Raw genomic sequence first — 12,412 nt, forward strand, 5'->3', positions numbered from 1 at the left:
CTTCGTTGGGATGCAGAAAATGATATGAACGATTTACAGGCCCGTTTCGATGTCATATTGATTGCTGACTGTCTGTACTTTCACGATGGTCGAAAGCCGTTATGTACATGTATTTACATGGCTTAATGTAAAACCACTAAGCTCCAAGTGAAATATATTTATTCATGAGTCTATCTATATCTATGAACACCGACCACTTGTCATATCACCGAATGCTCCCATCTACTTCACGCAAGTACTATGTTTATAAAGAGGATGCGTCGTATTTGTTCTGAAGCTATAATAGTGGTAGTAAGATCTACGAGAGGTAAGATTTGAAATACATCGGCTATAAAAGTGTTAATTAAGATCACAAGTCCACTCATGTTCACTAGCTCTCCTGATGGGAATGAGAAGCTAGTTCAAACGAAGAGGTCTCGGAATCATGAAGTGACAACTGGTGTTGCTGTCGTCTTCGGCGTTGCTGAAGCAGCTGTTCTTCTTCAAAGGTAGTTCCCTCTGGCACTCGCGAATTATAGAACAGAGATGGAATCGAGGTTTGGCTGTTTGTGGAGTCCATTGATGGCCAACGATGTCCCTCCGTGCGACTCGAAGTCGACAACGTGCCTTGACTCGGAAACGAAGACGTATCCCGGGCTGGGGCAGGCGATGTTTGAGTGGGTCCTCTGTAGGGCTCTGGAAATCGTCCAAGCGCCAAAAAATGATTGTTTAAACCGTACGGATAAGTCGGTGTCGTTTGCATCCTGTCGGTTATTGCATGATTTATACTGTTAACTGTTTGACCCATGGCGTCACGATTCAAGTCGGAACAAACCCGGCTGGGTGCGAAGGTCGGGCAGGTATTTGTAGATTGCGAAACACCATGCATTGACGTCTGCATACCTACACTGGTAGTGATATTGGCGTGGGATAAGGTTTGGGATTGATGTCCACCCGACAATGTTTGAACTCCAACATTATTTACACTTCCTAATTGATTTGTTAGATTGTGCTGCGACAGTCCCGACCGTGGCACTGCTGAAGATTCAACTGTATCGAAGCGGAAGGTTTCGTCGGTATGCATGCGTCCATCAAGCGTAGGTGTAATTTTGCCATCGCAAGTAGTTCCACTAACGCACATGGTATTTGCGAAGTTATTATTGTCGCTATAATCGTTGCCATTGATTGTGCCATCTCCAGACCTGGTCTGCGAGACCGATGTTTCAGACCAAATCGGTTTGGTAGACAAATGCCAGCATTCGTCGACTCCACGTTCACCTGGCGATGGCCACTGCTGCTGACTCTGTTGGTATTTACGCTCCTGTGGATTTAAGTGCGCCAATTGAGTCATAGCTTCATGCAGTTGCACTTTTGTCTTCTCGAAATTTTCAAAAAGCTCCGCATATTTCTGTAGTTCAGCGCTCTGTGCGATAGTTTGTTCCGCGTGTTTTTCCACCTGTTCCAAGTAGTTGCGAAGCATCCAGCTTGTACTCTCGTGGCTTCGTTCAGCATCGGCCTGACTTTTCTCGTTGAGTTCAGCCATATGAGTGCGAATCTGTTGAAGCGATTTCTCGGCAAGCTCGCGTCCGCTGTTTATCACATCTTGAACTCGACGTACGCTAGTCTCTTCGAGAGCTCGTAACTCATCCTCTTTGCTTGAAAGTAGCATGCCTAGTGTTTTGATTAAACCTTCCTTAGCTTCCAGTTCCGACCGTAGGCATCTTGTAAGGGTTTCGGCTTTCTCACGATTTACGCGTGCATGGTAGAGCTGTCCTTGCAAGTTCATCTGTGTTTGAAAGAACAGCTCCTGCATTCGGAGCGAAATTGCATATCACAGAATAAGTAACTCTAGATTTTAATAAACATGACTATGTTCTGTTCTATACGTAAGTAGCAGCGAAGTAATCGGGAGACATCAATAACTAACTCAGGTTTAGCCATCGAATAACGATGAAGAGTATTGCCATTTCTCATATATGCGTCGAAATTTATAGCGATATTGTAAAAATCAATCTAAAATTTCACAAGCAAGTCAGTGTGGGTTTGACGTTCTTGTATTTACAATCCAAATTATGTATGAAAATTACAATTGCTTGAACAATTGCTTCCTACCAGGTAGTAACGTCGTCTAAATACTATCAATACAACAGTTGTGTCACTGGATGTAAACTTATCGTTTATAAGCAATTTACTTATACATCTCAAAGTCCGGGCAAAGTCATCTTGCAAGCAGAACTACCTATCTAGGATTTATTGTTATTATTAATATTATTGACAGATTATATTATTATTGCACCTGATACTACACTTATTCATTTGCAATGCAAAATATTCACGAACAAAGGAAAGCATGAAAAAATGAGTATATAGTTTGAACATAGTCTTCATTCTTACGTGTTCGCTGAGCTTCCATTGAAGCTGTTCGTTGCATTCCTCGGTTTTCCTTAGCTGTTCAGACATCTCTATATTTTGTTCTTCGATCTTCTTCGCGTACCCGGTTATTGCCATAATGGTGTTCTGAAGTTCCGCAATGCGGGCATCATTATCCCTGTTCAGTTCAGCATAATTAAGCCGTGCCAACTCGTCGTCGGGCTGGTTTGACATCTTAATTGGCTTAGTAAGTAGATAGCGCGCTCACAGGTCTTCGAGTGAATGCTTTATACGACACATTCAAGGATAAGAAAGAAATATAAAAGGACAATAAAATGTTCATATTTTGTGAGTACTTTAAAATACCGCGTGGTCACATTTTGCGTTTCAGTGCGGCAGCAGCTTAGTTTAAATTCAGTGAAAATAGTCAGTAAATTTTTCGTTTTGACATTCACAAACACATTCGGTAGCCATTTTTACAAAGTGTACCCGTTCATTCATTATGCACTATGCACATACAAATGAGTGCCAAAGAATTCGAGTTTGACCCAGGTTCCAGTTTTCGTAAAAACAACTTGAAGTGCAAAAGAATGATTGGTAGTCGCGAACGAAACCAACTTTTGAATGACGTAAGAGTACGGGAAAATTAAGGACCAGTGAAAAAGAAAATGCTGGACAGAACTTCTAAATGCAGAATATTATTTAAGAAATGCTGCGTAACGTTATCGTCACAAAAAAGCGAAGCTTGTGTTGAGTAATGTCGATAACTTCTGCTATACCGCAGACTAGTTGCGTGGGAGCTCAGCTACATCTATCAACTGTTTAGCCAGATAGGGCAACTAACCGCAGTCGTATGACCGCAGATGAGTGTAGCCTAAACGGCCACCGTCGATATGAATCCGTGGAGAATTAGTCATCTTTACTCCATAAGAAATCTTGCTGAAGGGTTTTGTTACCACATTCGTCACATTACACCAGTTAATCGAATATGCAATACAAACATTTATCAATTAGCGGACCTCCACAATCACCTTTCTTTGTCGAGTCTGTTTTATACGTACAGCTATATGTAGCCAACGAAACGTTTATCCACGGCAGAGACAAGTGTCTTTAGGATACTTTGGCTTAGCTGCTTCACCCTGCAGTTACAGTCAAGTGCTTGTCCTCGTGGAAACCCTGCCACATTGCACAAGACCCACAACCGCACCAGGGCGCCACTATAGCGTCCTTTTACGAACAACGTGCACGTGGAAAGCGCCGTCACGTTGCCTTGTAGCGAGCAGGCCACGACTAATTACTTACACATGCATAGGTGGATTAGGTAACCAAAAAGAGATGTTACGAAATGACATATTTTGGCATCCTGTTACAAATTCGATATCATAACATCTTGTAAATCGATCCTTGTATAGAGCGGGCCAGATGGTGAAGCATTCAGTATGACGATCTTATATACAGAATGCCCTAAAAATTTATGAACTGCCGTCAGTAATTTGCACTTATAGCAAGGATCTGTTTTTCATAGGTTTGGGAGGATTTTGATCGAAATAGCGATTTTTTTCCAACCAGTCGGAACACTTGCGGCACTGTTCTTTTTGGGCATATCTTCAGGACGCTCCGTATGTCAACGCCGAGCGCCAGTTGATGTTGACTATACATTTAATTTAAGCTTCTTATATCACACCTTCCATGAAAAAAGCTTTGTTGTTTAAGAAACATACACTACGTTTATTTTTTTGTTTATAATTTGCTAGTAAAGAATTATGTTACGAGAAAATTTACTTTCACTAAAAATTTATTTTTAAAGCGAGCTTTATACGTGGTCTAAGAAGCTATCGTGTTGAGATACTGCAAGTCGTTTTTTGCAATGTTAGGATCCCCAGCAGAATAATTCATTTCGCACTTACCTCCTTAATTTTACCGCAATCTCTTCAGAAAAGGTTGAGTATGGCAACCTCAATAGAATATCTGTCAAGAGTCCTGCTATGTCGCTACATTGACAATGTGCATTGCCAGTGAGTCACGTTGTCTGTGCAGTGTATGGACACAAAGAAAAACTCATGCGTGACCCATTAAGCATCTTGTAAGTAGGTATTCACGTTTGCCAGTTGACATGAATGTGCTGCAAATTACGATGCTATGTTGGGGTTTACCCCATTGTTCGATTCCTTCGACAAGATAGCTTGCTTTTTGCTAAGCAACGAAACAACTCTCGTTGCATTGGTTTTCTAGCTATACAGTGTTTCCAGTATTTAATTTTTAAACGATTCTTCGGCATTTTCACTGGAAATATTTACATTATCTGGCTCTATTAAGCAAACTATGACTTGATGGATTTCATGAAATCATCCTGAGATGCAGTTCTTTCATGTTTTTAGTTCCGTTGCAAGTCTGCTGCTAATTCGAAAGAAAAGCAGCAGTTTACTATGTTTATATTGCTCTCTAGTTCTAACTAGGATTCCATTCCTGACCTGCCAATTATTTTGTTTAAATCAATTAAATGAGATGAGGTTGATCAATTGATAGTTAACAATTGCTACAGAGGTTAAGCTACTGCATCCATTATTGGTTCCAGTCAAGACCGTACTGCACAGGGTGCACAATTACATTTACTGTTTGCAACAAAAAGCAAAATAGGATTGATGATTATTTATTATTATTAGGAGAAAGGAATGTGCAATAGGCTGCGCTCGTATGTGCTTTTATGCAAAATGACTCAACTCTATGGAGATCATTCATTTTATTAATTGAAAGCTACAGTCATGTTGAACCCGTTTATTTCATTTCGCACCGTAAAGCAGGAAAACTCTGAGTCTTTGGATTAATAATAACTGAATATTAAAATGTTTCACTATTAATTTCAGAATTAGAATCAACAAACGGTTCAACAATAATTCTCTAATTATTGCTAAAATTCAATCGTTATTGTGTCAGCGCATATTGCGCGATATTTTATTTTTCGGCGTGAATATGCCTGACATCTTTACCTATAATTTATTCGATTTAGTTCGTACCAAGGTAGAAACCGTGGATTTGTTCAAATCATACTGAGGAAACTATAGTAGATTTACTAGAATTTAACAATATGAAGTATGAGTATCGCCCACAGATAATTTAAAGAGAACACCGAATCGCGCGTTTTCTCTGTATTATACAAAATTGACAATTAGAAACCTCAGAACTATTGACTAATTCTGTATACCTCTTCTTTATATGATATGATGCCTCGATTTGTTGCATGTGTTTACATTTCATTGCCTGCTCCTGTTGATGTATAGGGAGTTGCTCGAGTGGCCCATGTAGCGAAAGCACTGGGCCCCAGTGACAACCCGGTGGCACCCCCGCGCCCAAGAATACAATTTGATTCGAATATGAAGGTTCCCGTTAATCTCCGCCAACTGTAAGTATTGTTATTTTTATCAGTTGCATCATATCTTGCAAACTGAACTGACAAACTCAAGTCGTTGCAGTGTGTCACAATTCCCGACCTAATTGTTTGCCTTGCTTTTTAATTTATTCTGCCTTATACAAACATCTTTTTTTTTTATCAACAGGTCACTGGATAAGCTGATCGATTTAAATAATATGATTTGCACCACATATGAAGAAAGTTACGAGAAATCACTGAATGAAGAACGTGACGTGTGTGGCCGCGCAAAGGACAGAAGAGTTTATTCCAACCTGGTAGCCAACCTTATCATGCGTCTAAAGAAGGAAAGCGGTGAGCTGGGTCCTTCGAGTACGGCCCCACAGGCAGTTTCTCATGCTGACGTTCTTGGTGGAGCAAAAGCAAAAAAAATGTCCTTTTCAATCGAGAAACACCGCTTCCGCAGGAATACCTCGGTAGATAATATGACAGGTATGTACATATTGTAACAGAGGTAATACCGTCGACTCACTAAGCTTAGGTTATAGGATTAACGTTCTGTATAGAATCTGGACCCTAACATTAACAAACGATTACTGTCATAATGAAAATAATTCATAGGTTAGGGCCTTTTGCTTTAGCTTATAAACCGCAATACCCCAGGGCACAGCAGTAAATTCCATCCGACGGGATTTTCAAGGTCTAGAATAAGGTGACAAATTTAATAGCTTCAATTTTCCTTCTCTTAAATTTTATATGTATGAAATTCAAATCAGTCTGTCAGGAACCATTGTTGTAAGCATCAGCTGTGTCGTATCACAATAACTGTCATAATCTTTGTGCTGTTTCATTGCCGCTGTTCTTCGATTTCGCTCGTGTTTTGACCGCTATCTGGGCCTGTTGCCCTTAATTGGGAATTACATAGAAGAGCAATTCTACGAACATATGCGTGAGAAATACCTTATGAAGTCAACGGAACTCGACCAAATGGGTTTTCCTAGACCATGCGAGGGGAAACCAGGTAAAGCAGAGTTTCGGCATGAAGCTGCCCTTTCAGCTCCTCCTGACCCACGTACGGGCAACGAAAGAACCTGCGTTCGATGTAAAAAAGTCTATTTTGTTGATAGGGATGGAATGTACCTACGACACGAAGAGTGCGTCTATCACTGGGGCAAAAATTGGATGCGTCATGGTGGGTGTATAATAAACACTGTTCTACAATTGGTAGAGCAGTTGGACAATACAGGCATACCATATAGGTATTACGTTCGATTTGAAGAAGACGAGTACATATCGAGAATAGTACAGCAGTCGTATAGATATAGTTCGTATAGGTATATTCGACTATTAATTCATAGATGGCTCTATTTAAAGATAGCTTGCCGTAGAAGTTACTGCCAATTTGTTTCTACATCATTTTAAATTGCAGGCATTTTTCTATAGGATTCGATCACCACATATTATTCGTTGCTTATATAGGAGAGGAAGCGAATTTTCAGATAGAAATTAGGAAGGTAAATGCTGAATACAAAATTATGACATGAGAAATAGTGCAGTTCCTCATTGCCCACTTATTGCCCTTAAGTTCTGAGGTAAGTTTGTTTCATGCTAGGAAGTGCTTTCAGAAAGAAAAACAAGAATTTGGGTATTTTCGACTGAATTCTACGTAACACTCTTGAGTTACATCCAATAAGAATGGAACCGAATATTATAAGCACAACGATCTAAGTAACTTCTCCATGTTGCAAATAACGTTACAGTGAAAAGAAGCAATGTTCGTGAGCAACAGTACACATGTTGTGATGCTGAGAGCGGTTCTGACGGGTGCAGTGTGGCTAAGGGTCACGTATTTGATAATCCAATACTCAAAGAAGACGGGGGCTACATGACAACCCTGACTCCGGAGCCCGCGGCTGCAAACAATTTTAAGAAGGCACGTTTCATACCTATCATATATATCGGATTGTGCTTTCATAGAAGATTCAGTTACCTCAATTTTTTCTGTAATCCATGAGTGATGTTTAATGCAGATACTTAGATGGAGTGTAGAATAAATATCGCAATCGCTCCATTGAGCAATAACAAAAGTCACGCATGATTTCCGTTCATCCTTCATGAAAACTTAAGTATTTCGCAAACCCAAAAAAAAACGCTAAACAGTTTCTCAATTATTATCATTATCGTCTCCCATTGCGTCGCGTCCTGCTTAGGTGTACGCACTTGATTGTGAAATGATTTACACTACCCGAGGCACGGAACTTGCCCGTGTTTCGATGGTCGACATGAATCTTCGGACTATCTACGAAACAAAAGTGAAGCCTCGAAATCCTGTTCTTGATTACAACACTCGATTCAGTGGTCTTAAAATGGAGGACCTGGAATCAGTAACGACGGAATTACACGAGGTAAGCATTCACTACATATTTAACATGTATACAATCCTACTTCCCCGGATGTAATGTAGAAGGACTGATCAATAGATTAGATAGACGCTTTGTTTTATTATAAAACGTATAAAACGATATGCCAAGCCTGAGCACATCAGTTTCAACGTCTTTATAAATCACTTTGAAGTTTTAGTTTGTGCAACTAACACATTACGCTTTTGTTTCCTCTTGTACAGGTTCAGGCTGCCATGCTAGCCCTGGTCTCAGCAGACACGATCTTGATAGGACACAGCCTCGAATCTGATTTAAAAGCTCTCAAATTTATACATTCGACAGTGGTTGATACGTCACTTGTCTTCCCTCATAAGATGGGCCTACCCTATAAAAGAGCACTTAAAAATCTTCTAAAGGATTACTGCCAAAAGATTATTCAGGATGGAGGTACGATATAGAACGCTTAGGCATATCTTATCTATTGATCTTATAAATTAATTTAAATGACTGCCTTTGACGCCAAGTCGTAAACTCTAATTGGTTTCTCGCACGGACGAGCGAGCATGATATAATTGTACTCATTTTTTCTGTGTGATTTCTCACCGGATTACAGTGGACGGTCACGACAGTGCCGAGGATGCTAAGGCCTGTATGGAACTGATGCTGTATAAAGTAAAACAAGATCTCAAGTCGGAGTAAATCGTGCCTCTATATAAACTTTCTTGTTGTGTCCTATGTGATTACACGATCCTGTGAGCACTTTACCATCTCATCTTAATCAGACTATTTCAAGATTAAGTTATGGGAGTATCACTAAAAGAGGAACCGCTTTGCGAATTGTACGAACTACCGGACCCGCCAATAGTGGGAATCATCCTATAACAGACTGAGCGGCAACAAAAATCGTATCATTCTATGTACGACCTATCACTTAGGATGGGAAGACGCGCTGTTCGTATAGTTCTAACACTGTGCGTTTACGTTGATTACTTTTAAATCACATCCCAATACTGCTGGCTTTTCCCCACTTGCACATGCTGAAAAGTGCGTGCAAACATGCCGCTAACAAAACGTTAACTGAAAAGTAAACAGTAAAACAAAAATGTTACGGAGAAACAAAGGAAGAACAAACTAGTTGAATCTAAATATTGAGAAATTTGCATCAATTTATTGTTATACGATAACAGTGTGGCATTGAAAGTGAAGTGTACCTTTAGGTACTTTATTTCAATCACTTTACTTACGCGCTTCTTTGCTTCCTAGCTTATATGCGTATAATTTGTCTGTTCTTTTTTCACGACGAATTATTCAATTATGAATATTATAGTGGTAAGAATATCTTTGGTTGCGTGATTTGTTGTACAGATACACACGTAGAGATGATAAATGTACCGTATACAAATCCCCGACAGTTCATCATCCATCGCTGCTATAACACGTTATCATAAACCTGCGAGGAAGGACCGCGTTTCACGGGACGTCAATAGCGGAGATTCTACGTGGCTGCACTGGAGTGATTTATATATATCATTTGACCACTTAAAGATTTACTAATCAATAAAAAAAGTGTCAATAGACAGGGCTAAGAATAAGGGAGAAAATATATGCCAAAAAAAGTATACAGACATACACACACACACACACACAAACACAATAACACGCACACACACACACTAACAAATATATATGAAGGAAAAAAACAGCGAAAGAGCTCAGGTATCAAATACTTGCTACACTAAATGTCCATTGTTTTGTTGTATATTAGTATGTACACATATCATAGTTTATGCTAAGAACAACTAGTGCGCAAGCCTCTTGTGTCAAGACTATAGATATTTGAGAGTGAGTTAACCTGCTTAAAGTAGCAATAAAATAGCTAATATCTTAGCGGTTACGATAACGGCGCAGTTAGTTTTGTTGCTGAAAACAAGTGGAGAGTGGGAAGGAGATGCGAGTGAGATGAAAGACGCCACGAATGCACGGTAGGTAAAAATATTGTTTCGGTGAGATCGCCCCAACGGAATACTTATGGATCTGTCACCCACATTTCAAGCCTGCTGTGTTTGTTAAACTCTATCCCAATGCTACATTTGTTCCTCTCTGTTTTCCCCTTTGTTTATTAAAGAACTGTTCTTAAACACGAGGTGTTTAAGGTTGATATGAAATATTGTCAGATGTTATCTAAGAACCGAATTGAAAATTAATAGGGCTGCTTACCGAAAGTAGCAACAAGGTTGGCCTTTGTTGACATAATTCAATGACGTCCTGTTGTAATAGAAGCTTTTTATGTAAAATAACGTAGGCTAAAAAGCTTAATACGAAATCAGAATATATCGTCTTGTATATATGATGGCAAATATTTTATTTGCCGTCTCGCACTCGTCGACAGTCGAGCGAGACCCCCGCCGAACTGCATTGGTGGGTATATATCATGCACTACGCTTAGCAGAAACTTATGAGAAACAGCGACTAGTTAAGCAAATGTATTGAATTAAATAGACTTCTTTAACAACGATGAAAGATTACTACCATACCGCAAATCATCTAGTATCAGGATCAGCTAATACTGTTAATACATTACAAAACTGAAAAAAAAAAAGAGTGCCGACGCCAGACGAGCTAGGTTACTTTATCTGGACATTCTAAAATAGGTGTCGGGCAATTATAATTAAGACTAACTGGCGAACGGGCATTACCAGTTAGCACTGAATATATTTGGCTGAGAGCCAATGTATTAACCGTATCTTTTGCCTTGCGCCCTATATGCCTCAGCCGCGTTGATGTCCAACTAATTTGTCTAATTTTGACGCCCACGCCCTTTGCCATTATTTTCCGCACGGAAGCGAAATTGCGATGCGAATCTTGATGAACTATATGGTGTTAGGATCGGTAAGACCGTGTACGGATCTTACTCCAAAAAAAAAAACACTTGACAAGAGGCCATCGGTAGCCAAGCTTACTGCTATGCTGTTACATCACGTGAAAAAATGCGTAATATCTCATGATGCGTGAACAGTATCAGTAATTATATGACAGCTAATATGGCTATTGTTGGAAGGATTTAACAAGCGATCGTATAGTCATTATTATTAATACACATAAAGATGGAGTTGGGCATCGGTAGCTGCTCTGAGCGCAGCTTAAAACTGTATAAACATTATTAATTAAATTAGGAAACTGCCAACTTTGCCTATGGCTCATTGTGTAACGTGACTTGCTTAATAGTAGCTTCACGAAAAGTAGCAATAAAGTTGAAAAACCGCATTTTTTCGTGTGCAGGTTTAGCAGGATAAATCGAATAAAATGTGAGCTGCATAATAAGCAAGCTTATGGACAGTAAGAGCCCATGATAATAATCGTTGCAGTTTAATTTTCCACACTGTGTAAGTGGTAAAAAAAGAAGCCGTAACGTGAGTTCATGAAAGATGGCAGGGAGGGAGAAAGTACTTATTTCATTTTGCAAAACCGTATCAACCGTCTAAAGATGTGAGATTAAGCCAGTTTTACATCGGTAGTCAATCGTTTGGATGACTCCTTGTTTACCCAGATCAGTGATCGGTAATAGCGTATCAATCTGTAATCACTTGGTTGGTGACTTCAAAAGGTTGCTGGGTAGGAATCGTAGGCCCGCAAAAACGCTTGAGAGAAAAACCATCATGCTGTACAAAGTTGAGGTAGTCATGGGGTAGAAAGTGAGAAAAAGAGATGAATAAAGTGTGAAAGATGCCATTTGAAATAAAAAATAAGAAAAACTAAAAACAAACTAAATAAAAGATAACACAAAGTCGTCTGTTACCGCTATATATCATGGTGTTGTTATTTCGACACACACACACACGTATATATATATATATAATGAATGCTAGACAGGTACCATTTTTTCGTTCAATAGAATGTTTTAAGTTAAGGTATTGTTTATAAATGTGCAGTTCTACCAGAATTCATGCTGGCTTTAATGTATCTGCATTGAGTGAAGCTTTTTTAGCATTTAAAGCATGTTCTACCAATACAAAGTACTTCTTTAATAAAAAGTTAATAAATGCGTAAGTTTTGAAAAATCATATATGGACTCATTGTTGATTGAGGCTACAGTAAATGCCTATATGTTTAAGTCGATAGGATTTTCATTTATAATCGCTTCACGGTATGATCACACAGTCCGCGTTTTTGGTTTCTACAATACGATCTATGCAACTTATCGAATGCAAAAGGTTCTTTAAGTCAAACCAGCATATGTTCTATGGTAACTCTGTACCAAGCAGCACCAATCCTTGAAGACAATTTTTTCAAGAGCATTTAATATTAAATGGCATTG

At 39.3% G+C, this 12,412-nt stretch overlaps 2 protein-coding genes across 6 annotated transcripts; one reads left to right on the top strand and one right to left on the bottom strand.

The window, feature by feature from the left end:
* Nucleotides 1-142: 142 nt before the first annotated feature.
* On the bottom strand, nt 143-3,533 carry LOC111260923 (uncharacterized). Of its 3 annotated transcripts, none has more exons than XM_022834040.2 (3): nt 3,411-3,533; nt 2,374-2,634; nt 143-1,786 (listed from the first exon to the last, which is right to left on the bottom strand). In XM_022834040.2, exons 2-3 carry the CDS (start codon nt 2,581-2,583, stop codon nt 371-373), a joined length of 1,626 nt encoding a protein of 541 aa, XP_022689775.1. In that variant the 5' UTR covers nt 2,584-2,634; nt 3,411-3,533; the 3' UTR covers nt 143-370. The 3 variants fall into 3 exon arrangements, with proteins under 3 accessions (XP_022689775.1, XP_022689784.1, XP_022689793.1); XM_022834049.2 differs by having other exon boundaries at nt 3,381-3,532; XM_022834058.2 differs by lacking the exon at nt 3,411-3,533 and adding an exon at nt 3,194-3,337.
* A 2,094-nt stretch (nt 3,534-5,627) lies between these two features.
* Nucleotides 5,628-11,900, top strand: LOC111260911 (uncharacterized; the record flags this gene model as incomplete). Of its 3 annotated transcripts, none has more annotated exon segments than XR_002680633.1 (8): nt 5,628-5,749; nt 5,904-6,208; nt 6,642-6,908; nt 7,477-7,649; nt 7,927-8,121; nt 8,340-8,544; nt 8,711-9,068; nt 9,463-11,900. XR_002680633.1 is itself a non-coding variant. In XM_022834022.1 (7 exon segments), coding segments are annotated over 7 exon segments (1,353 nt in total), but the record flags the coding sequence as incomplete, so codon positions are not given.
* Between the last annotated feature and the right edge of the window lie 512 nt (nt 11,901-12,412).

The sequence above is a fragment of the Varroa jacobsoni genome, unplaced genomic scaffold, assembly GCF_002532875.2.
Source record: "Varroa jacobsoni isolate VJ856 unplaced genomic scaffold, vjacob_1.0 scaffold_53, whole genome shotgun sequence".
NCBI classification, from domain to species: Eukaryota; Metazoa; Arthropoda; class Arachnida; order Mesostigmata; family Varroidae; genus Varroa; species Varroa jacobsoni.